The 26203-nt window shown below is 35.4% G+C and overlaps 1 protein-coding gene, 1 long non-coding RNA gene and 1 other non-coding gene across 18 annotated transcripts; all 3 read right to left on the reverse strand.

The window, feature by feature from the left end:
* Positions 1-5085: 5085 nt before the first annotated feature.
* On the reverse strand, positions 5086-13810 carry LOC140021620 (uncharacterized). 13 transcript variants are annotated; one of them, XR_011825527.1, is made up of 5 exons: positions 12961-13810; positions 12439-12567; positions 11690-12134; positions 10047-10908; positions 5086-9751 (listed from the first exon to the last, which is right to left on the reverse strand). It is a non-coding gene; the product is annotated as an uncharacterized lncRNA (long non-coding RNA). The 13 variants fall into 13 exon arrangements; XR_011825534.1 differs by having other exon boundaries at positions 11690-11907; positions 12008-12134; positions 12439-13810; XR_011825531.1 differs by having other exon boundaries at positions 11690-11921; positions 12008-12134; positions 12439-13810.
* Positions 13811-15334: 1524 nt separating this feature from the next.
* LOC140026314 (small nucleolar RNA snoR103) lies at positions 15335-15437 on the reverse strand. Its single transcript, XR_011830259.1, has one exon. It is a non-coding gene; the product is annotated as a small nucleolar RNA snoR103 (small nucleolar RNA).
* Positions 15438-16999: 1562 nt separating this feature from the next.
* LOC140003951 (uncharacterized) lies at positions 17000-26136 on the reverse strand. 4 transcript variants are annotated; one of them, XM_072072883.1, is made up of 7 exons: positions 25570-26136; positions 25315-25456; positions 25131-25211; positions 23235-23614; positions 22064-22175; positions 20209-20316; positions 17000-19499 (listed from the first exon to the last, which is right to left on the reverse strand). In XM_072072883.1, the coding sequence occupies exons 3-7, from the start codon at positions 25176-25178 to the stop codon at positions 17238-17240; spliced, it is 2910 nt and encodes a 969-aa protein (XP_071928984.1). In that variant the 5' UTR covers positions 25179-25211; positions 25315-25456; positions 25570-26136; the 3' UTR covers positions 17000-17237. The 4 variants fall into 4 exon arrangements, with proteins under 4 accessions (XP_071928984.1, XP_071928985.1, XP_071928986.1 ...); XM_072072884.1 differs by lacking the exon at positions 25131-25211 and having other exon boundaries at positions 25570-25827; XM_072072885.1 differs by lacking the exons at positions 25131-25211; positions 25315-25456 and having other exon boundaries at positions 25570-25827.
* Between the last annotated feature and the right edge of the window lie 67 nt (positions 26137-26203).

Genomic DNA, 26203 nt, shown 5'->3' on the forward strand with positions numbered 1-26203 from the left:
TTTGTACCTAGATTTCTAAAAGTAACTTTTTTTTTTTGTAAAAAAGGCAAACTATTTTTTTTTACCTTCCAAGTGAAAATCTATCCATAATAGTCAAATTATGAATCTTTTAAATTATTGCTGTGGAAGCATTGATTTTACTTACATATATCTTCTCAAATACCATCATATTCAATTTTTGAATCTAGTATTTGACGTTTCTCTCAAAATTGTAAAAGAATATGTTGTCCCAATTTACTTTTGAATGGTTGATATAATTCTTAATCTTTTTTTCTTAACAGCATCGAAGTTACACAAATCTAAAATGTGATATATGTATTAGTATATATTTATAATCAGATGAGGGTTAGGTTGAATGATAAGAGGGACGGAACTATAAGTTGGAGATTTTGGATTTAAAGACAAGTATATCCAGAATCAAAAGTTGTAAGAGACTTGAATTATTCAAGAATTTCATGGGAAAAAATTTTAAAAATTCCTTATTTATTTGGAAAAACATAAGTCCTCACCCCATGAGTTTCCTCATTTATTTGGGAAAAATACTTCTTGTGCTATTTTTAGTTAATTCCCCAATATTTAACTAAAAATTTTGCTACCCTTAGATGATTAGATGGTTAAGATCAAAACTCATAAATGATTTATATGGTAATTTGTAATTAGTTGATTTACAAATGCAATTTTTTCTTTTTTTCTTTTTTTTTTTGCTTTATATCTCAAAATCATCAAATAGAAGTGAAGGAGAGAACCCTTATAAAGTACACAAGATTTAGAAAGAAATCCATAATTCGGCATCTAATCTCCCAACTGAACAGTAACTTATTGACAGTATATTTGGGAATATTTCAGTAGCGCATAGAGGTCTAAATATTCCCCTCTAACTAGACATTTATTCCCTTGCATCTCTAACAATTGGATCAACCCCAAATTGAGGAGGATAGACAAGATTCTTGAACAACTTACATTCATACATAGCCATACACAAAGAATATCTCTTCATAAGTTACTTCTCACATAACTAACAAATAAAGTCATGAGAGCAATTTTGAATCATTTATTGCAGAATGAGACTGAAAAAGCTCTGTTGAACTATCTAATTAATCACCAAGCTTTCACTTGATATGGATCAAAGGAACTACAAAGAAAGGTAGATAGTTTCTTGGAATTACAGTTCTATGTTTTATTGGCATTTTAATACTCAATTCTAAAATACAATGTAGTGAACCTAGTTATTTAGAATTACTGTCTAAAATGCCAACAAAGGACAAGACCCTAAACCTTATGTATCATGTTAGAGGTTAAATTTTGAACTAACACTAAGACTACATTGAGCTAATACTTTAACATTCATCACACTTTTCCAATCTAAAACTTCTATTGCTATCAAAATTTTGACTTTTAGGAACTAGAAGGTTAATTAGTCCTCCCACCTAGGATCTTCTTCGTTTTTTTTTCCTTTTTGTTGATTTATAAAATTTTAGAACAAGAATTTATATCTTCATTATAAATATGTGGCTAGTTAATCATAAAAATGACGATGAACATATTTGGCCAATAGAATTCTTGTAAAAGTTTGTATGAAAACCAAATTTGGTAATTCTGAATAGCTTATATTAGGTCCAAAGCAATCTAAGGGGGGTGAATTAGGTTGAAAACATTAAAGCAAGTAAAGGCCAAATTTTTACTCAATTATTCAACAAAAATAACTTAAGTAAATAAGCACTCAAGCACACATAATAACAAGAGATATAAGCAAATTAAACCACACAAACAAATAACAAAAGAGAGCAATAAAGTAAAAGGATTGCAAAGCAATCAAACTCCAAAACTTCTTTCAAACTTGAAGTTGAATTAGCTAAGTAGTTTCTTCAGTTAATGATGACAATAACCAACTTGTACAAGTGAAAGCTCATTCCATTACCCTAAAAATCATTAGTTAATCCAAAGAGTTTTACAACTCTCATAACTAACCACCAACTAACTACAAATTGAAAATTCATCCAATTAATTGAGAACTACTTTATAAGTGAGGGTCACCTTCATAAGGGTTTTACTTCTCCTCTTTGAAAAAACTTATAAACTCAAATTTTTCCATACCTATACAATAATCAAAGTATGTTTCTATATAAATATCACACTTAAAAGCTTGTATTTTGTGTAGGCAAAATTCCCTCTTCTTCTCATATTTGAGGGTATTTGTAGGTGGTGAAATTTTGCCCTAAAAGCCTTTCCAACAATCAAAAAATTAGTTGTTGATAAACTAGTCGTTGGAACTATCGGACGCCTAATATGAATTCTTTGTGTCCAACACTCGATCAGATGTTCGATCCAAATCTTCTGCATCTAACAAATGCGTTCAGACGCATCTCATCTGTCAGTTGTTCAAAAAATTGAGAGTAACTTCCAAAGCTTTCACTTGTACAAGTTGGTTATTGTCATCATTAACTAAAGAAACTACTTAGCTAATTCAACTTCAAGTTTGAAAGAAACCATTAGGAGTCTTAAGTTAGATTGTTATATTTCGTTAAAAAGTATAAAAACATGAATGAGTTCCAGAAAGAAACAACGCAAGTAAGTTTCCTTACAATTTGGCAACATTGAATCAAATAGGTAGCCTGATGTCTTGATAGATTGACTATTGGAGGGAGAGAGAGAACTTATAGGAGGCTTAGTGGATGGAACATGGGCTTAATGTTCAACATATATTGCAGTCTTTTTTTTTTTTTTTTCAAGTGGAAGAGGAGCTAGAGAGATGGTAGTGTGGAGTGACCGGTAGTGATAAAGGAATGGAGATGGTAGAGGTAATTTTAAACTTAAAAAATAATCCAGGAGGATGGTTTAGGATATTCACACCATTTTTTTGCTTATCTCATTTGAGGTTTTGTTACCTAAAAAGTAAAAGTAAGGGAGATAAATATAATTTTTTAAATTTGAGGAGAGCTACCTGTAATTGTGTAAAGCTTTAGGGGAGGTTTGGGAAATTTACCCTAATTCTATGGATGAAATAAAAGTGAAAACATATGACAAATGACAGTGATGTTGGGTTGGGTGAGCTTGGGTGGGATGGATTTAACGGTTGGGCTTAAGTAAATAGCCATTAAACTATTTAATCATGGGTTATTATCACTTTACCCCTTTAAACTATATAACTACTGTCAATTTACTTCTTAACGTTATCTTTTAGCCACTTCATCCCCATAAATAATTCATCTCAACATGTTAAGAATTTTTGGACAGAAATACCCCTTTATTCTATAGCATTATCACATTGTTATTATCACTTTTTCTCTTGAAATTATAGTGATACAATCGCTTTAATTCCTAACATTATTTTCTAAATATTTTATCTCATCGATAATTTAACTAGTATGGTAAAAAAATTTTAAATATATTTTTCTTTTTTATATGTAATTAAAAATAAAAAGTTGGAATGATTATTCTTCCTTATTTTTCACTTTAAGAGATCTTTTTCTCAAAAATTATTTTCACACTTATTAATACTAGAAAAAAAAAGGAGATAGGAAAGAAGGAGACAGAGATTTTGAAAGGAAAGAAAACAAAATAGAGTCTAACATTATCGTATTATTTTAAGATTGTTGGGATTATGATTGGAATTTGATGGTAAATAGAAAAGTGAAATAATTTTAAAATAATAAAAGTATTTAATTCTTTCTTATTTTTATTTTTTTAAAAAAGAATTGAGTTCTTCTCTCTCTCTCTCTCTCTCTCTCTCGCTCTCTATCTCTCTCTCTCCCCTCACCCTCCCTCTCCCCATCTTTCTATTTTTTTAATATTAATAAGATTGTCAAGAAAAAAGAGATTAACACTTTGACTTTTTTCTTGATAATAAAATGAGAAGAGTCACTCTAAATTTTTTTATCGTTTTTCTAAAGTTCTTTAACTCGCTAAGTTGGTTTAATGGCGAGGTAAATTGCCTAATACATAACTCCAGGGGGTAAATTGATAACGAGGCTATAGTTTATGAGAGTAAAGAGATAGTAATTTTAAGAACTAAATATGTCTTTCACTTCAATTAACAAATTTCGTTAAGTTTGATCGTTAATTTTGGAGTAAAACGACTAAAAGATAATAATGTTAAGAGAGAAATTGATAGTGGTACCAAACATTAAAGAGAAATAAAATGATAATAGCCTTTAATCAATCCTAGCTCCAGTTGCGGGAAAATATACATGATTAAAGGTCTTTAACTCGTTAAATTGATTTAATGGTACGGTAAAGTAAAGTGATAATAGCTTTTAATCAATTCCGGCTCGAATATACAGGAGTAAGGTCCGTTTAATTGGACGGAAAACATTTTTTCCAAACATTCCACTGTTTAGACGCAATTTAATTTGGGAAAATGATTTCTGATGAAAAATAAGTTACACCGATTCCTTTAGTAAAATCAGACTTCTTTCACAGCCTTCAACGGAAAACCATCGATAAAAGACGATCCCTTCTGCGGCAGCGATAAAAGACGATCTCCAGCGACATCTCATAGGCAAACCAATCCCTTCTTCGGCAAACCAATCCAGCGACATCTCATCCCCGTTCCTGCAACAGCATCTCCAACAAGGGTGAAGACTCCTTAAGTATTTCCAGAGGTATGATAGTCTCTTATTAGTTTTTTTCCCTCCCTTTTCCTTTGAAAAATTGTCTAGAGTTACTGGTGTAGATTCTTGAAGTTGGATTTGAATGAATTTTTGTGGGTTGCTTTTGTTTTAGTTTGTTCTTACTTGATTAGGGTTACATTTGATTTGATTGATGCTAATGAATTAATTTGGCTGCTGAGTTTTGGGGGTTTTATGATTCTTGGAATCTGATTACTAATTTCTGTGGCTTTTGCCTATTGGGAACTTGAACTTGCAATTCTGACTGTCTTTCTGATTGTTTGATTGCTTCTCTCAATACTTTACTGACCCAAATCATGTGTCATCAACACATTTCTTAATTGGTATGATATCAGGATTTCAGTCCCGTAGCCATACATGCGAGTAGCTTTTACTTGTAAAATTTGCATTATGTTGATCTAATGTCTAATTGCAGAGAGAGTATTTAGCCTGTTGACTTTGATTTTATAACTAGACATACACTAAAAATTGTTCGCCTTCAACTCCCCATTTATTTGCGGGACCAAATGAAAATGTTGAGGCAAAAGGTCATTTGTCCAAAGACCCTTATAAGGTTTGCCAATTTCACCAAGTTGAAACCTCTTCAATTTGACGGGAACATAGACAAAGATAACAAGAAACCCTTCATTCAAAGGAATCTAGGCTCTAAATTCTTCAACTTATTCATGTCTTCTTTGAAACCTGAAACAGCATGTTCTTGCAAACACACAGAAAGTTTACAACCATCCTTTTCCCCTTCATTTGCTGAAGAATAGGGCAAAAAGAAACGGGGCTCAACGCTTCCAAGTAGGTTTCTTGACAGAGGAAAAACTGTAACAGGACCTCCCCAACCAAAGTCCACTGTGGAATGGCCTAAGTGTCTCCAATCAGTAATTCCACTCACCTTTGCTCCTACTGTGGTCCCTTCATGATAATTTAGCTCCTGAAAATCGATAAATGATCGAACATATTCATCAGATACATTTATTTGCTCTTGTTGATCAATTCTGCTGTTTTATATATCGGTTGATCGACATGGTCTTCAGCCTTGGTCAGAATTCCCCAGTATCCTGCTGGTAGTGGTGGCTTGACTAGCTTTCTTATGTTGATTGCATATGCAAACTTCACTTTCTCATCAGAAGGGATCCCAGAAGCCTTAACTCTGTTTCACGAATTAAAGATCAAGTCAAGGGTAGGGACGGAATCAATTTTTGTGAAAATACATTTATATGGTCATGTAATCATGAAAATCATCCTAACAAAAATTTGTAGCTTTTTGATATAACCTCCAACATCACGTGTGCTTCCAAAATCATCCTAACATTTGGATGGAAATCTCAATCTTCTAGACAATATGATAGCCTTAACAAGATTAGATAACTGAAAACAGCCTGATATGAGTTTTACAGGTATCCCAGCACTACTAAAGGAAGTTCAAAAGCTTCAAATAACATCGTCATATGTTATTCTAAGTACAATGCCATCCAGACCTGATGGCCAATATATTGTCCAATTTTGAAGACAACTATACACGTGTTCATGAGGTCTTAACGTTTTAGGCTGGAGGAAGCATTGAAAGGACAACACATTAGCTATGACATCATGGATTACAGCTACTTAAACAGAAGGGAGCCAAGGTAAATTACAGAATATTAGTATCATGTACTCAATTTGGACAAGAAAAGCATGTGGAGGTTCATTTGTTTACCAGAAACAGAGAATTTTAATCAACAAGCATGCAGGAAAATTCATTGCGATAAACAAATAGTATAAAGGAAAGCAAACTTAGTAATACGAAATCACGATGTACATAGCTGCACAAAATATCATAAGCAAACCTTAACTGTTGTTACATTGAAGTTAATTCTAGAGATACACTTTAGTGAAGTTAACGGGAATTTACTTCCTGCCAAGAACTTGACCGATTCGAGCTTCCAATTGGACAGATTTGGGTAGTGCGATAGCCTTGTTTTTTAAACAACCTCAACAAAAGCCAATGCTTCAATGAAGAAGTATTTGCACAAACTCATCCAATGTTAAAATTTCGTCTATACATCAAAGAACTAAGATAAGCAATTTAATATTTATTTAAACAAAAAAAAAAGTTCAAACTGTTGCAGGCCAGTAACATAAGAAATCAGAAACACCAAAAACCACTTAAGATATTCCCACGTATCCGTGGCATTAAAACAAATACAAATGTCAAGTTACTCTATAGAAGTAAAATTACATGCCTTAGAAACTAAATAAAGTTCTAAACTAACTCAGAGAACACGGAAAAGCCTTAAGAGTAAGTCCAGAGTATAATCCTAATTGACGCTAAATTCTTCTTATGAATCCTGCATACTTGCAAAGTTAATGTTCCTAGTAAATGAAATCAAGTAAAAGCGGATTCACAAGGAAAGACTATAAATGATTTACAACTAAATATCAAGTTCAAATCAGTAAACCAATAGAGTAACATGAAATAATATATCCAAGAAAAGGAAGTAACAATAAATGAGATGTTGCAATAGTTTACTTTTCACATAAACTTCTTGCGTGCTTGACTAACTCCAGTGTTGCTAGAAATATTTATCTCATTAAAGGACTAAGCAAAATCAAGTTAAAATGAACAGGAAGGCGATGCACAAAATTACCTCAAGCTAAAATATCAAAATTAGTGCAAAAGGACATTAATGGCTGAATCGAGTGAGAAAAACAGGATTCGTAAAGTCTATTAGGACAAAAAATTATTACTAATGATACTAAGAACATGAAAGCGACACAAAGATTTCGATTTAATCATCCTTACACCAATAGCATTCTTTACTGGACCTAATACACAATCAAATGAATATTACCAAAAGCCGATTTAACTGAGTAACTGAAGCTACTGAATACATAGAGAAAATACAATGACTGAAATAGATCAAAAACCTAAATGGTTTGCTATATTCCAGCATATTCAAGAGGGATGAGAGAGGAATGTAGATATTCACCGATATCTCAGAGAGGAGATTGCAGCAGAGGGTGGTAAACTTCTCAATTCCCAATAATAATCTTTTCTCTAGATATCTAAGTTGTCTTTTTCTTTTGCTGCAGGAAAGAGAGTTTAGAGTTGCATGTTTTCTTGGAAAGAAATACATCGGTAGTCTCCTCAAAGAAACAAGATAGAAGGCTGTAGAAGATGGAAAACAGAGGCACTAAAATAAGTAAGGAATTGCTATAAGCAGGAGAGCTTGATGCTCTGTTTTAAGTTTTAACGGACTTAACAAACAAAATCAATGTCCAACATTGAAAGGCAAGGATATCCAATAGCTCCTACCAACTCAAGACTAACTCCACTATCTCATTGAAATGGTAATAAAACAGCCCCAAAATGGCTCTCATTTACACTATAACTGGACTATGTTGACTCAATTTTAAAACAAAATAGAATTGCAGGTTGGGCCATAATAAAATGAGATCAAGAGCACAAAACTGCATATGGGACATGAAAAGCGTTCTTAGGAGTACCTAGATACCGTAATGCTGCATATCAATATGTTTCCATAACTCGTGGAGAAATGGCTTTTATCAACTGTCCATTCATCCTTGCCCAATCCAAAGTGGAATAGCTGGGTAATGCAGCTCTCCCATATTATAAATGAAGTATACATCAAAGCAGGTTGAACAATAAGCATGGAATGTATAGTTAAATTCCCTCAAATTGAACTCATATGAAAAGGGTTAAATTCCTGGATAATCCCGACCCCAAAATATTTTAGGTTGTAGCAAAGATCATTTCAAAGTTTCCATTTTGAACAAAATAAAGCATAAATACCAAAACATTACCTAAAAAACACAGTTCAAATTGAAATCAATGACCAAAACCAAAAGAGAGAAGATTCAATAGCATTAGCTTCACAAGGAGGAAGGCCATGGAGGTTCAGTGACACCAACATAATCAACTCGAGCCTGGGGCTGCCACATGGCACTTACAATCTACAAATTGGGTGGAATATTCAATAGAGCTTCCTCTTTCCAACCTCTCCCTCAGTACCTCTCGTCAGTTACGTCTTTCCATTGTCAAGAGTTTATTGGTATTTGTATGTATTTTAATCATGCAGAAAGAGACCTTGTAGTCAACCACCTGATTTATTAAAGGATTGAATCCAAAAAATATTGTCACAAAAGGCAATTCACTGCAATAAATAACCACTTAACTTGGGATGTAAATAAATTATGAGAAAATCATCTGTCCATGAAAAGAATTAAGAAGCAAAGTGCCTGGTTTGTACTTGAAAGACCAAAAAAGAACTGTGAGTTTTAAGTATATGAGAGCAGGCGAGAAGAAGGGTAAGTCAAAGAAAGAAGAAGAGCTGCGAATGAGAGGACAGAATTCTGGAACATAAGTAGAAAACCGAAAATAGACCTTCAAAGTGATGTTTATAATTGCATGTGGGATACAGGTGGAGGAAAGAAATCGATGCCTATTTAACTCAAGCCCACGTCAGTGCAATCTCTATTGACCAAAAGCCCAAGAAATCAAGATTAACTTTTATGCTCAAACTTCAAGAAAATATTCTTCACATACATCAACAATGATCAGGTACTAACAATCGTAAATTTTATAGTACATCAGAGTATATGTTTGAAAATTTTGAAAACTAAATATTTGCAGCCTTTGGGTGTAGAAGATATAAACATCCAGCAACGATTTAATCTTAAATTAAGAAATTTAATTGGACCATTAAACTCATGATGCAACATCCACTTCAACTTTAGACCCTAATAAAGCAAAGCAGCCACTGAAGCTTTATACAATACCTATACAATATACAAATGAAGCAACTTAGAGCCGTTTGACCCCAAAAAAAAAAAATTTGAAGCTACTCATCAAGTATATTAATTGAGGCGAGTACAATGTTTGAAAGCAGTTAAATTGTTTGGCTTAAACTGCAGTTTGCCTTACCCACTTTTATGGTTTTATCAACAGCCCCATATATAACTACGTCATCATATATCATTGTACTCGTAACTGCAATATAAGAAACTAAATTCCTTTAACCTTGGACAATTGTAAGGCAAAGTGATTGATATAAACCTGTTCAGAGATACCAAAGTGAGTCCCTTCCTTCCATTTGCCTTTCTTCCGCAAGTTTCAATTTTTCAAGAATTAACTGTTGGCAAAAAAGAAAAAAGTACAAATTGATTTATGGAAACCTACTGAAATAAAATCCACAAGAAAAAAAAGCATAAACGATTTCATTGTAGTAGAGAGAGAGAGAGAGAATTTTATGTAAGCAAAGAAGAGGAAGAGGAATGAGAGGGGATTAAGCTCCAAAAACCAAGTCCAACCGAATCTCACGAAACAAAAGCTGGTAACAAACATAGCAAGGGGCGGCAAGGGTGGTGGGCTGGAGTCTGGAGGAAGGAGGAAGGAGGGATGGTGACTAGGAGAAGAGAGAGATTTACCTTGATTCCTGAGTTGTGCTGCAAGGTGTAAGCAAGCGAAGGGGAGAAATTGGTCCGGTAATTAGAAGAGCAGGAAAGAAAGTGGTAATTAGAAGAGAGCAAGGATTGAAATTAAGAGCAAGGAAGAGAGAGAGAAGGCAAAGGAAGGAGTGTGCACCCGATTCAATGAGGCTGTCTGCGCCCACATATCCCCAAGCCGCCCAAAAATCATGCAACCAACAAACACCCCCAGAGTTCATGAAAATTACGGAGTAACCAGACCATTTCAGTGTTCATCCGAGCTTACACACTTTTAGTGTGGCTATGATATGATATCTAGTCAGAATTTACCCTTTTTTGGGATGGGTGGGAAGAGGAGGTGGACTCTCTCCCTGTTTGCGTGCAAGGTTCTACATTTCTATGCTACTCTCCGAACAGATCATGACAAAGACGTTGATAGCATAAATTATGCTGCACCTTCAGATGCCCTCCAAAACAGTATCAAAACCATGGACAACACCACGAAGAAATGGAAAGTACTAAAGCAACTATAAGAAACTTCCAGTAAAGTGAAACTTTAAGTCTGTTTATAACATATTATGGCAAAAAACCACATCAATTTCTTTTTCTCAAGTTATATGTAAAAACATAATCATACGACTGAGATCAACACTGTGAGGAAACGTGCTTCATCCTCTTTAAGATTTCAGTCCATTTGATCCATAGCTCCAGAAACTAAAGAATATATGTGAAGTTTGTAAAAGATATTAGCACTGAAATGGAATAGAATATGAACCAGTGTTTGGATCTTTCACAGCTTTGAAATTGTCAGCGCTCATTCCAAATTGACCAGAATTGCAATTTCCAATTTCCCTCAGCTTACCTGATCAAAAGGTAAACAATTCAACTTCGTGAGAGATATCATCATATGCAATTGAACACACATATAAACTGGAAATAATTGATACCCTAAAATACTTTCACCATCAACCGTATCCAAGTAAAGCAGACAAAGTTAAGCAGATTTTGCTGCAATTGTCCAGGGTTCAACAAAATGAACTCTCCTTGCTTGAGGTGCCAAATAGGGAAAAAGGAATAGGAGAAGCAGATATAACCCATAGAATGTAAGAATAAAGTCACAAACAATAATGTTGGCTGCCAATGAACTCAGAAAAAGTGACTCAACTGCACAAGGCGTGTTGAAAATATGCAGACAAACCAAGATCAGAAGTTCAATAAAAACATAAACAAAAGGATTGGAGTTGTTCTATCAGCATAGTATGGTTTCCAAAATCTACACCTTGGGTTCAGGAAAGTACAAGAATCTATTCTCATTTAATCATGATCTCCAAATGCAGCAAAGATAAACCATGAACAGCTTGAACAAATTCGCCCTCTACAACTTCAAGCACTGCCAGGCTATTAATAATTTGCAAATACTTCACTACAAAATGAGTCCATCACTTCAACACGCATCACAGGATATGATGACAGAAACAAATGTAGTTCATTCTTGAACTACCTCAGCTTAACTAAATGCAATTTGTTCAGGCACTAAATGTTATGAAGGAAAAGCAGACAAAAGCACGCTCAATTGCACAAGCACAGTAACACATACCATAAGAAATACCTTCACTCTAGTTCACATATATGGAAGTGCTTACATTTCCCTTAAACCATCCTTGTGCTAATCTCAGTAATCGTTTGTCCACTTCCACAAGCATCTATTCTTTAGCAGCACCTGAAGCAAAGCTTTATCTGCTCACATTAACCTTCCCCTTCCTCCAGAATCTTCCGAATGCACTAGCCACCTCAGCTCACACTAGCTCCTTTTACTTTTGCAAAAATTCCAGATCCTCTCCTCCTCCTCCACTCTTCTCCCCTAGAACACATTTTCTTTTGCAAAAATGAAGCATTCCTATATTTACACGTGAAGAGCAAAAAAGAATCATTTAACAGCAACTACCCAAAGAAGTTCATACCACCAATGGTCAACAATCATTTCTTCCTTCATCTTTTGACGTTTTTCATCTGCTAATGGCTTCAAGCGAACAATCTGTCTTCTAGCTTGATCATATGATGGGTCAACTTCCAAAACCTTTGTCATATCTGCATATTGTAATGAACACCAGCATAGGAAACAATAAATTGTGAAAAGCCATATGGACTATATGAGAAGATTAATGAATGCCATTGGCTTTGCGTGTGTGTGTGCTTTTGTGTGTGTGAGAAAGAGAGAGAGACAGAGAGAGAGAGAGAGAGAGAGAGAGAACAAGCAAGATTGCAGCCATTACACATATAATAAAGCCACCACAAATCATAGATTAGTCTTCTTATAAGCACAAGTTTGTGCTAGAAGTTGCCAGCAGCTGCTCAATGACAGTAAAATATTCAAATTCTTACACCGACATACCTGCTATAGTCTCTTCAAATTGTTACAACTTTTCATACACCTCTGCTCTTCTTAGCAAAACACTTATGTAGTTAAGGTTTAGCTCCAATGCTTTTGTGCATTCTTTAATACCATCATCATATTTTTTTTCTGTAAAACAAACCACCAAAAAGAACTTCATCAAAATCCAGTCAAAAACTTACCAATGCATGACATATGTATAACAATGCATATAAATAATGATATCACATTAGGAGTTATTTGCCAATCAGCCAACAGGTATTAGCAACAGATAATGGAGGCTGCTGTAACGGCAACCACCACCAAGATGCTTAGTGAGGAGGCTAAGTGTATGGGTCCTCTCCAACACAGGGAAAAGAATGGGAAAAGAATACTTTAATGGACAACAAATTATAGCTTTAGGAAAAATTCTAAATACTAAGATAAGTACCTTCTCTTCTCCAAAGATAAAGGATAAGTACATCTTGTTAATGGACAACAAATTATAGTTTTAGGAAAAATTCTAAATACTAAGATAAGTACCTTCGCTTCTCCAAAGATTAAGGATAAGCACATCTTGTCTGCCCCTATGAGCTGAAGAGAATTGATATCCAAATTTGATAGTTCAAATCAAATTGAAAGGGATACAGCTCAGATTGATGAAAACAGATCTTCGAGGAACCTTATTTGGACATAGCTAACAGACTTTCTTCCATGTTCACCATTGACACATTAAGGAGATTACATACAGATTAAGGCATAGCACGTTGCCATGGCCAACTTTCCTACTCGTCAAGATTCAAATCTATCAGCTGTCCAATGTAATTGGAACAATAATAAAAGCGAGGTCTATTTAGATCTGGCAAGAAGAGGTGTAGACAAAATGAGTATTAGCCGTTTATCACTATCAGAGCCAATATATCTTCTTTATAATAACTCAAATTCAGCCTTCATGTGACCATATCTAGATAACAATGTCACCAGTCAAGAAACTTCAAGGAAACCTATAATCATGTAAAAAGACTAAATTAAACATTCACAATTTTCACAACAATGCAGTTGCAATAATATCCACTTGTCTCTTTAACAAAAAAAAAAAAAAAAGTCTTTGTTTCAGACATGAACTATGTACATGTTTTATTACAATATTATTTTTAGAATTTGCCTCAAGTTCCATCAAATGCTCTCGCAGAGAGAGTTTTTTATAACACAATCTTTATGTTTTACTACTCAGCCAAATGATACCCAAGATCAACCCATACTAATCAATTACAACATTCAAAACTGCATTCCAACTCATAGATATAGAGAAAGTTAAAGAGCAACTTTTCAAGAAATACATGCAAAAAGTACAATTTTGCCATGTATCAACTCAGCAAGATGAAAGCTTACCAGTTTATTTAACATGCAGCATGATTTGTATGGCATACTGACCGTAATTCAACAGATTTGGATATACTGGACACAGCTGGTAAAGCAATATCATACTTAGACAATGCCTCTTCATCTTGACCATCTTTAAACAATGTATTATCTTCAACTTTTGCATCGTTGGCTTCTGTTAATGCTTTCTGCTCCAAAGAGAGATAGCTTAAGAGATGACAAGAACTTCTAACAAAAATACAGCTACAAGAGTTTATAAAAAGAACCAGGGCAATAACAGGACAAGAGGATTCCCACGTGACTCCAGCTTGGATCTTCACCAAAAAATTCAGCTGCAACTTCTCTTTTGACTTTCAGAATGTTTTCTGCAATGCTGACCACCCCCAAGATAAACAGCCCAATCAGATACATTCAAAGCTTTAACAGAAGTTTCAAAAATCATCCTTTTCTGGTGGCTAACTACACACATTTTCACAGTCCGAGACAGTCCACATGAAGAAGTTCAATAGCAAAAGAAAAGAGTCTTGATTCTTAACCGTGAATCACAATCAAGTAAACAACAGATATGCTAGTCTGGTAGATAATCTGCCAGATAAATAAAAGAACAAATTTCTGAACTATGCTTCTTCCTACCATGAACAGAATAGTTACTATCTAATCTAGCTAAAATAAAAAATCCAATCCTATTCAAGTGTACAACAGACGACATAAATTGTATACCACTTCACCTGAAAGTGACTGAGTTGTATCATACAATTTTCACAAGTATCAAGATTGATACTGGGACAAATGATCAATACTCATCTTAAATACACAAGATGTATTTAATGTAAAACCTATTTCGCCATTGTCAACACTTTGAAATATTTCAAACTCCAACCGAATATTTATTACTGAGAATAAAACAAAGGAACAATGTGGTAAGAATACTTCTCCCAACTGCAGCAGCTGGTCCCTGGTATATTGAATATGTTCCCTACCCCAAAGAGAGTGTCTCCAGTATACAATAGAAAATTAAGAACAGATTGGAAAAATCAGCTAGAGCAAAAATAGCCCAATGGAACAAGTAAGAATATGGACCTAACAAACAAGGGTGACGATTGAGTATTGAGTATTACATGATTATGCAATTAACAAAATGGTTGCTAAGTCCATTACAACCTAAAAACTAGGGCATTAAGTTGGTTTAACATTTCGACCGGAAAAAAATAAACATCACATATCATTATATATTCAACCAATGGTGCAGAAGTTCCATGCAACTGCCCCATTTTAAAATAGAAAATAATTCAAATGCATGCAGAGTCCTTTGCAAACTATCCTTGGATGCAAAAGTAAAAAAGTGAGATCACAGCTGTTCACCACCAAGTCGTAACGAAATCAAGTGCATACAGAGTGGCAGGTGGCGATTAGATAGACAGCACGGCGATCTCAATATTCATCATTATAAGGAAAACGAAAACCACAATTTTGAGGAGGCCAGGCCTCAAAAGGAGCATCATTTTTTACTCCTTAAAACAATCTACTGGAGCTTTCATGTATGTAGGGCAATTTATGGGCTACAAGATACTCGTTAAACACCCACCGGAAGCCTACTCATGTTATCTCCATATTTACAGCAGATACACATCTTAAATGCACTACCAAGAATTAGGAACATTTTAATCAGTTCCCTCACAGGCTCGGCAAGGGTAACTACATACAATGATATATCAATAGCAATACACGCTGTTGAGAAACAAAAGCTGTGTGGTTTTATCCAGCAAAGAAAGCAGAGGAATTACAGAGGGGCATACCATAATTAGCACCCCAAGAATGTTTTCAGAAAAGAATCGAGTACCCAAACCAAATTGTCTGAGGAGAAAACACTGATTTTGAGGAATGAAAAAAATAAGTTGAGAACTCAACAATTAAATTTTGGCCCGTAAAACTCCAGCTAAGCACATTAATATCAGCTTCATCAAGGAATCAATATCATCTTTCTCAAATCAAGACTATTCTCAAGCAAGAAGAGAAGCCAATAAGCTACATAAATGGCTTGCATCCCAGTGCTGCTGCAAAAATCAAGAATTTTTAATCACCTTAGAACTGTCATTTACGTATAAACACATCTTCAACTGTGCTAAAAGAAAGGTTCCATACACATAAATGAACAAGATTTCCATGATCCAACCACATTATCTGTTTTACTTGATACAGAGGCGAAAACACATGCTTCTTGGAAAACAAATTCCTTGCCGAACATAATGCACAAAACAACATCCTTGGAAAAAAATACCTTGCCTAACATAATGCAGAAAATGAAAAATGACATTCTTAAAAACAAATATCCTGCCAAACATTAAGCAGAAAACAAATTTCCACAAATACATTGTGCACATATCTATGTGATTATACATTTTTTCACACGTACAACTGGCCATGTTAATTTCCAATAACACAACTGCTACCATGTTTCCTGCACTAGTAAGTCCCCCAAACCTCAAAATTCAAAAATTTAACAATCAAAACCAGCAAGAACAAGACTCAAACTTCCATAATCAGCTGCAAAACTTTTTCTTAAAAATGCAAAACCAAAAAATTAGCACTAAACCCAAAACTAAACTAAAATCTACAAAACGAAATACAGAATCAGCACCAAACAGCTTCACTTACACACCAAACCATAAAAATCCCAAAATTTTCTAATCTGTTCACCAAATTATCTAAGAACTAGGCATAAATTCATCAAAAATTTAACATACTAACTAAAACTCGATAAGCCCAGAAAAAACAAACGAAAAAACCAGTACTTTTACATACCAAAAATCCAATCTTGAAGCAATGAACAGCTAGATAATTGAGGTAAACATGGACAGAAACCACAAAACCCAAGACCTGATATGTAATTTTTAAACAGATGACAATTAGACATGAACGAGGAGAGTGGAGCGGGCGCTGCCATGAGGCTGGAAAAAAGGAGATTAGAAGAACTGGCATCGTTGTTATTGATTGAAGAGGGTTCAAAATGAGGACCAATCAGACTGCTGCCACCTCAGCTTCCACCTCCAGGTCTATAGCTTATCACTGTCTGATCAGCCTGAACATCTCAATCAAAAGCAATCTTCGCCGTCCAAATTTTTTGAATCAAAAAGATTCAAAATTTTAGAAGTAGATGCTGAAGGGAGTTTGCAATTGCAAGGTTTAGATTTTCAGCCGCTTATTTGTGTTGCAAGTAGCCAAAGAACTAACTGAAATTACCTATAACCGTTTTACTTTCCTGCCAAGATTCAAGAATTCAGTGTTTCTCTGCACTTGGACAACAAAAGACATACTTTGCAAACACAGACAATTACCATTTCTAAGGTTAAATGTCTGTGTTGCTAATCAAAGCAAGACATATCAAATGTGGCTTTTCCATAAACAAGAAATTGCATTACAGGGAATACTTTATTCAGTCATATGACACAATGATCTTTCAAGATTTGCCTGGCAAGATCAATTGCTCCACTTTTCTTGTAGATCAGATGCAAGTTGTAAGCTGCTTCCCGACGAAGATCACAGTAGCCTGACTTTGGAGAAGCCAGACCATCTGGTTTCTCATTTGGAAGGTTTGGCATGGGGCAATCACTTTCATGCATTGTAAGAACCTTTTCATAGTTTAAAGCAGCAAGAGAAACAAGACCGACATGATGATATGCTCGAGCTATATTATACAGTGCTTCCTGACTATATCTGCAAAGCTGTAAATTATTGTAAAGAAATGCCAATCCTTGGGCCACAGACTGATGTTTGTTTTGAAGTCTGTGACCTAGGGCCAAGTTTATCAATGCAGTTCCAGCACAAAGATTGACCAAGGGAATATCTGGCATCAGCTTGTAAGCTTCCAAATATTCCCGAACAGCTGCTTGATGCTGGCTGATCATGGTAAACTGGTGCCCGAAAATGAGAGTGAGTGGTACACAACTTTTGTGCTTGGTTCGCATGGTGTGCAAAAACTTGTTATGCTTTGAATATCGACTGTCCAGTTTTGACATTACTTTGTAATAGCAGTTCCATGCAGAAAAGCTATAAGGACGTTGATCAACAATATAGCGTGCATATTCAAAGCCGTGAGCAGGATCAGCAATAGTGTATGCTATTTGGGCTCCCAGAGTTCTAAGCTCTTCGTTCCTTTCAACAGACAAAACATTGGAGGCCAATTTCAGAGTTAAATTGATGATTTTCAATGCTTCCCAATACTTTTTCAAGGATGCTAGTGATTTGCATAATTCTATAATGAGATGATGATGTTCTGCATCTCTTATAAGGTTTGGAAGAGGAAGCTCTCTTGGCGCTTGTTGGGGAGATTCATCCTCTGAATCATCACTTATCCACTCAATTCCAGCAGCCAGAGCAGCAGCTCTTTTTGCTTCCTTCTTTTTTAGTAACTTTTTTGCTCTGGACGCTCTAGACAGATCTGATGCTGAAGCTACAGGTCTAAATCCATGAAACACAGTATCAGTCCTAACATGATCAAGTATTTTTATCCGTTCAGAAAGAACACTTTTTGATAGCTTCTTCCTTGGCCTGACCTTTTGTTGTATAGTCTCAAGAAACAATGTCTCGCGAACCACAGGAAAAAAAACATCTACAAATGCCTCTAACAATCCTTTAGCTTTATAGATTTGAGAAAGCTTCAACTTTATCTTCCCATTAAGCCACCATGGTTTTGCTGCATTTAGGTTCAAGTTAAATAGTGATTCTGATTCTTTAGGAGGACATAGAACAGAAATGGCTTCATCATCTTTATTTTCTTCAAGAAGAAGTGATGACAAAGCCAGCCGAGCATCAACACTATTCTCAAGTTTGTCTAAAGCTCTGTAGAAGTAACCAATTGATTGCAATCGTTTCCCCAGACAACAGCAACACTCAGCAATTTTCAGATACAGGCAACCATTGTTCTTAACATCATCTCCTACCAACATCATATAGTATTCTACTGCAGATTCATAATGCCCGTGATTCATTAGTGAATCTCCAATCTGAATAATCAACTGGCGATGATCATGTAAATTCTCATGTCTCAAAACATTGAAAAGAGCTTCTGCTTTTACCAAGTTTCCAAGGTGAATATGACATATTCCAGCTTTTGTGCGTAGACATAATGGCATCTCTTTCCCAGAGCAGTAAACCTGCTGTGCATGCTCAATATGCTCGAGGGCTTTATGATGTGCATTGCCTTCCATGTGTAGTGAAGCCAATATATCAACCACATTTAAATCAGGTTCCTTGCAATAATTTCTGAGATAGCTTTCCAGTACAGTGACTGCACGCTCAGATTGGCCACATTTTTTATACAGCTGGGCCGCAGTCTGTAGTACCTTTACATTGTCGGGACAGAGCTGTGAAATTTGCTCATATGAATCAGCAGCTTTCAAATAATCACCCAACTCAACATAAAGAGATGCACGGTGAAACCGCAAATTGATATCTTCAGGATCTGCTGTTATTGCTTTAGAAAGGCAGTACCTGGCTTGTCCTGTATCACCTTGTTCTACGGACCATGTCACAAGAAGCTTCCACAGAGATGCATCCTTTGGGGTTAAATGGGCAGCAATCATGTAGAAATCCAAGGCTCTCTTCTTATCACCCATCTCATTATAGATGAGCCCAAGCCTATGATATGGATCAGGAAGATTGGGAGAAAGACGAATCACTTCATAAAACATCCCTATGGCCTACAAGCTCAGAAAATCTACAATGAACAAGAAAATTGATAACCAAAAACAACCATTATAGACATTGCCCTTCTAAAGATTCCAAGCACACAACCAGAAAATGCCCAAGTCAAAATGAGATTCCGACCAGTTCTAATTAACATAAAGTGCTATGTGAAGACAAAAAGTGACCATCGTATTGAATTTCTCAAAAAGTGCGAGTAAAACTTCATAAGAAATAACTCGGCTTTTACTGAGCTTGTACAGTTACTTCACTGTGCCTAAAAGAAAACTAAATATGCTATTTTTTATAACCATTATAACTAGATCCTCAATACAAAAGGTCTGACTTAGCACAAGACTTAATTCTCATATATCCAGAACAAAGTCAATGCATTCAAACTGCAAGAAACTTATTCACTCAAAGGAGAGGACCAACACTTTGCAAAGCAGGCTAACAAAGTGAATAGATCTGTAATTTTGCATTCCTTATGAAGAAATAGTTCTTCAGCCAACATCATTGTAGATGCCCATGAATAACAAAATGCAAGATATCCAGTCAAAGCAAATGGTAAACAAACTGAAATTTACCCAAAAAGAGAGACAATTAAGGAATGGTCACCACCATGCCTTCCATAGCAGTAATTTGCATGGATATAGTTAAAACCAAATGGTAAATCAAGTAAAGATTGCCCTACAGAATGACAAATAAGGCAAGCTAAGGCCATACCTCTCCATAGCGGCCATGGGCATAATGAAGAGTAGCATCACCAAGTTTTCGAGTCACTTCAGGACTGACTTTATTCCTTGATCCCTTTCGTCGACCTCTTCTCTTGGACTGCACAAGGTAAAAAACAAGCAGTTTGCAAAATGTCCCAAAACCAAAAAAAAATAGGGTAGCATAAAACTTCAGAAGATAATGCAACAAAAAAAACCTTAAAAAACTTAAATATGAATCCAACCAATTTTATTTGTCCGCAAAGCCAAAAAAAAATGTCATGAACAGAGAAAAAAAAGATCAGGAATGTGAATGTGGCTCTCAAATTTCTTTTCCTCAGTCTTTGCCTCAAGCTGGGTATCTCGCTAAGGTGTTGGGCTGCTTGGCAGGAAAAACAAGAGAAAGATAGCTTCTTAGAAAGGTCTCCTACAGATTAAAATGGTTTTTGCAACCATCTCCATCTTGAAACACTGTCAAATTACTCAAATAAAGATGGATAAAAAAGTTACTTACACTAGTCTGAGTTGTGACTTTCAATTTGGTAGAGACAAGGTCCAGTGATATTTTTGTTTTAGGTGTTGATAATGAATTAGAGTGAGTCCCAAAAGACTTGGTACTAGCTAGTGTGCTCTTACCCAGGTTTTCATGGATTAATTCCTATATATGCATTATGAAAAGACTTACATATGTCCACTCAAGACATGAGTTAAAATAAATAAATGAAGCATATGAAGACCAATGGTTTGAGGTGGCACCAGAAACAGAATATGCTCCCCTGAAACACCCAGAATATAAACGTTAAGGTACTAACTATTCTAAGAAATCTTTATCAATAGAAGTTTCCTTTCACGATGGCAGCAATGCTTATAACTAAAATACTTGACGGAGAACATGAGAGCCAAGCTGCTGGCCTTGTTCCTGCTGCTTTTGATATAATGGTGACAGATATCAGACTGCATATGTAGGGAAGCTGCTTGGCCGCATTCTTGCTGGTTTCTCAAAATCTTAAGCATTACCAAAATCGGACTAGATTATGTTTGGGCCACGGGTGAGCAAAATGAGCAAAAAATTAAAAAAACAAGTCCACAGGTCCACGGCAAAAGTCACTCAACAGTTAAAGGAATATCTATGGCTCAGATTCCATTCGTCTACAATCTGATCAAAGAAACCCAAAAAAAAGGAAGCATTATCAACTATGGTAAAATTGAACTCAATCTATTAAAACAGCTGTTCTCCAATTATCATATCCTTGTAAAAGCTCTTTAATATAAGTCCAAAAGAACAAAGAAACAGCCAAAAAGGAGGGGGTCATTTCACAGGATTGCCAATCACTTTGTCACCGACGAGGTTGCAAGGTCAAGAAAAATCTTACTCAAAATGAAAACTGGAAAAGGAACCAACAAGAGTAATTTTTTCCCCAAAAAAATGAAAAAAAGGAACTATATTAAAGAGAATTACGTGGGTGAATCCAAAACATGGTTGCATAGATATGGCGTTGTACTTTATTGAACACATTACAAGAGTGAAACAACATGAAAAGACACGTCCTTTTCATCAACTGAAAGGTCATACCTACCACATTGAAGCATGAAAACTAAGCCTTTAGGTTTCACAGTGCATCTTGGCTAGTGCAAAAAGTTAATCATAAGTTGTATTTTCAATGCGAAATTATTTTTTTTTAGTCAATGCATTCATAATAAAGCAGATGCATGAATGCAGCACAATGTTACAAGAAAAAGACATGATTTTGAAATTGTCTAGACTAGTTAAGCTCGAAATCCTCCAACTTAGCCACAAGTGCAAGAGCAAAAATTGGTGAAAGCACAAAGCTATGGTGGAAAAAAGTGAACATGCATGAATACCATACCTTCCTGGATCTTCTTCTAGAGCCATAATTCATGAGTTCCATTATTTCTTCCATGGTTGCACCAGAAACATCCTCTTGTCGTTGCCGTGGTTTTTTAGCTGCAGGTACTTCCCTGCCACACCACCAATGAAAGAAACGAAAAGAACATAATATCAGCAGAGCATTGAGCAAAAAAGTTGGAAACTTGAGAAAAAGAAAAAACTTTTAAGGGGATTCCAATGGGAAGTATTAAATCACATGCCAAAAAATTCATTTTTCTTTCCTTCTTTAGGTACATAAGAAAACATTAATTCCTTTATGTGCAAAAAATTACAATGAGAACAGACAGTTTCACAATGGTTCAATTGTTTTCAGTGAGTAGATGCCACCTTACTGATACCAAAAATTGACATAGGAGACTCAAACAAAGCCACACTTACTCTCTACCTCCCTAGGTAGGCCATCTAAGAGACCCAGCAATGCCATGGCAATATCAGGTTTTAGCTGGAGACAAAAGAAAGCTAAATCACCATTACGACCCACTCAAAATTGGAAACTCGCCAAGATTCCAAAAAATAAAGCAATGAAGAAAAAGGCTAGATCATCTGATCAAAGACAGCTAAATGAAGCTGTTAAGAAGTAACCAGGTAGCACATTCAAAAGAAACGAGATACAGAAACAACAAAGTCAAACTGCAAATATATATATATGCCAGTGTGTGTAAACTTCTATAACCTCAGCAAAATCTTCAATAAAACCAGAGGAAAAAGATAGCTCCTCTATTAGCGCGACCAATTCTTTCAAATTTTTACAATGTAGGTCGCCCTTATTTAGTTCCATCAACAACAACAACAAGAGAAGCAATCTTCTATAACCTCAGCAAAATCAACAGCCGGATGACTTGATTGTTTCCAAAATTTATTAAACATGTCTTATTGAAGCAAACAGAACACAATTTGCATGAAGCTCTTGATAGGAAACAAACGATGAATTTTCAATCAAAATCACAATAACAAGAAGACGGAACTAAATAAGAGCGACCTACGTTGTAAAAATTTGAAGAATTGGTCGCGCTAATAGAGGAGCTATCTTTTTCCTCTGGTATTATTAGCAATACTCATTCAAAGGACTTGAAGAAATAGTGCAAGTTGCTTTTGATTAGCAAATAGTCAGAAGGAGAGAGAGAGGGTACCCTTGGGGTATGGCTTGGAGACGGGCCTTGCGCTTTTTGGCAGCCAAAGCTTCATAGTCGTGCTCCAGGCGCTGGAATTGTTCGTAAGGCTGGAGCCCAGATGCGTCCTCTTTGGCAAAAGCCAGAGGATCCATGTCATCACTGAACCTGAATTTATACCCTTCTTCCTCTTCATCCTCATCATCATCATCTTCTTCTTCAATATTAGCCATAGTGTTAGCAGTAGTGCCTTCTCCTTCATCATCGACTTCATGTTCTTCTTCCAATTGTGATTCCAATTCCATAGGATGCTCATCTGCATGGAACTCACTGCTGCTACCTACAACCCCAGCACCCTCGCCCTCCTCCATTCTGCTCTCCACCCAAGCGCTAATTGAACTCTGCAAAGGAAAAGCCAAAAGCCTTAGGGTCCGTTTGGTTGGACTGAAAATATCTTTCATATCGAAGTCATTTTCCTGGAAAATCACTTCCTTCTCCATAATATTCTGGTGTTTGGTTACTTAGGGTACGTTTGGTTCTACAGAATTGGAATTGAATTGGAATTGAAATTCTATAGAATTAGAATTCTAGGAATTGGAATTCCAAAACGTTGGAATTCTTTTGTTTGGGAAATGCATAGAATTGATATAGAATTCATTTGGAATTCCAAATTCTTTGTTTGGATGCGAGAAGAATTCATTAAGAATTAGAATTGTTTCCATCTAACATTTGCTTACATAAAAATTTTCTTTTTTTCTTTTTCGTATGGAATAATTTTTTAAACATTTAGCTAATTCTTACTAAAGTTTCAAGGAAAAAATCAATTAATGCCTTTAATAATTTATTTTTTCTTGCATTTAACCAATTGTTATTAAAGCTTTAAAGAAAAAAACCAATTAGTTCCTTTTCTACAAAATAAAAATATAGTATTACTCTTGTTTCCTTTATTCTTAATTAAATTATATTAGATACAAAACTAATTGGGGTATGTAAGACAACAAGATAAAGTTCGTTGTGTATGTAAGTAAAGTTTCTGGACAATGATGAACAAGAAAGTAACTATTCACAAAATAAAAACAAGAAACTATGAAGTCTAAAGTATCTCTTAACAAGACCACATTAACATGCCTTTTCATGCAGACACGTTTGACCCAAAACTTCAAGAACAGTTTTGAACAAAAACCTGCATCACTTGTTACCAACAAACCATAAATATCTCATCTTGTGCAATTCGTTGATTTTTAAAGAGAAAATTATCTGCACAAGTGAAGTTGCTCTAGTCCCTGCAAGAGAGCTTCTTCGACCTTTTGCAAAGAATGCTGAAGATCATATATTCTCACAACTTGCTGAGCACTAATTATCATGACATTAATTATCATGACATGAGTCTTAACATCAAAAAAACGATACATCTCTCAAAATGGTCCATCGCTTCTTGAACAAACCAAAATTGTGGTCTTGTTGAGAACAATCACACCACAGCTTATTTGAATCCATCAACTGTGACAAATACAAGTTCATTAACTTGACTAAAATTGCATCCACTACTAAAGACTTCAGCAGAAGTAGTAATTAAATCACCAGAATGCAGCTTTAGGATGAAATAAGTTCCCTTGTTGAATGTCAATAACCTCAATTTTCTTTACTCCATTTTCTTTCTGTCGGTAGATTCTTTCTTTCTCCATTTCCTCCCTCCTTTGGTGCATTTTAGATTCTTTATTTCTTCCTCCTTTTGTACTTTTAGAATCCATTAAATTTAAGCGCTAATTGAGTACTAAACTTTATATTGAATCTTGGGAAAATGTATATATCACGTTTCAAACCTTGTCTAAAGTCTGAACTTATTTTATCAAGGGATACAGAGTATTTATCTTTGAGTTGCATATGCAAAAGGCTGGAGTTGAATAGACCACAAACCTCTAGGATGTGATGCAACTTGCCGTCTATCCTTGTTTTGCTCATCATCCTCAAGAATAACAGCTTTATTATCTCCTAGAGCTGACATTAAGTTGACACCACAAAATTAAGACATGGACTTCTTTACTATATAGTATATTAGGAACAAAAATTGCATGATAACAAGGTTGTACGTGGGGCTTACGCTCTAAAAATGTCAATACTTCAATAAAAAGAAGATTGAACATGCTGCTCATACACCAATCCAGTACCAAGTTTCTATAAAAAAATAGACCTCCGTCCTTAACAAGGGTCTTTCCAACTGTAGGTTCTGAGCCATTGCTGGGCTGTAAAACCAAAGTCAAGAACCATTACTAGAATTAATATCTGGCACTCAAGGGTTAGGCAGTGCTTTGTAAGAAAACGTCAAATTTCAGTGCAAATTCTTAGGAGATATTACCTTCAAGACTGAAGAACCCAATTCGAGAAAATTAGGCAGGGGTAAGGAGAGAGCACTCAGATTAGTCTTGCGATTGGCAAGATGATGGGTGGATGCGTGGCAGGAGAAGCGAAGGGCAGAGGGATGGCTGAAACGAAGAGCGATAGGGGAAACGATGGTGGAAGCGGCAAAATGTTAGGGCAGAGGTAGAAGCGATGGTGGAGAGCAGGAGCACTTGCGGCTGAGAAAAAATGGTGAATTAGAATAGGAGAGAGGGATGCTTGTATATTTGACCCGCTTTTAATTTTTTACCCATGTTAGATTCGCGTGTATATCCATTTCTTATGGTTTAGTTGTGAAATTGGAATTAAAATTCTTTTGGTCCGGTAAAGAATTCAATTCATGGAATTGGACTCCCATAGAATTCAAATTGAATTCTAATTCTTCAATTGGAGCATAATCCAAACAACAGAATTAGAATTGGAGCCCCAATTCCAATTCTAAACCCCAATTTCATGGGGAACCAAACATACCCTTAGTGAAAATATTTTCCAAATTCCTTTTTTTCATAATTTTCTGGTATTTGGTTTGTCAGTGAAAATATTTTCTGACTTCCTTTTTTAGTATTTGTTGATATGTTGCAATATTTCCTATT

This window comes from Coffea arabica, chromosome 11e, assembly GCF_036785885.1.
Source record: "Coffea arabica cultivar ET-39 chromosome 11e, Coffea Arabica ET-39 HiFi, whole genome shotgun sequence".
NCBI lineage: Eukaryota > Viridiplantae > Streptophyta > Magnoliopsida > Gentianales > Rubiaceae > Coffea > Coffea arabica.

Coding starts and splice junctions, on each gene's coding strand:
- LOC140003951 (XM_072072883.1), bottom strand. CDS start 25,178: ATGATGAGCAAAACAAGGATAGACGGCAAGTTGCATCACATCCTAGAG. Junction 22,176..23,234: donor CTCCAAGCCATACCCCAAGG/GTACCCTCTCTC, acceptor GTGGTGTGGCAG/GGAAGTACCTGCAGCTAAAA. Junction 20,317..22,063: donor CTAGAAGAAGATCCAGGAAG/GTATGGTATTCA, acceptor TACCTTGTGCAG/TCCAAGAGAAGAGGTCGACG.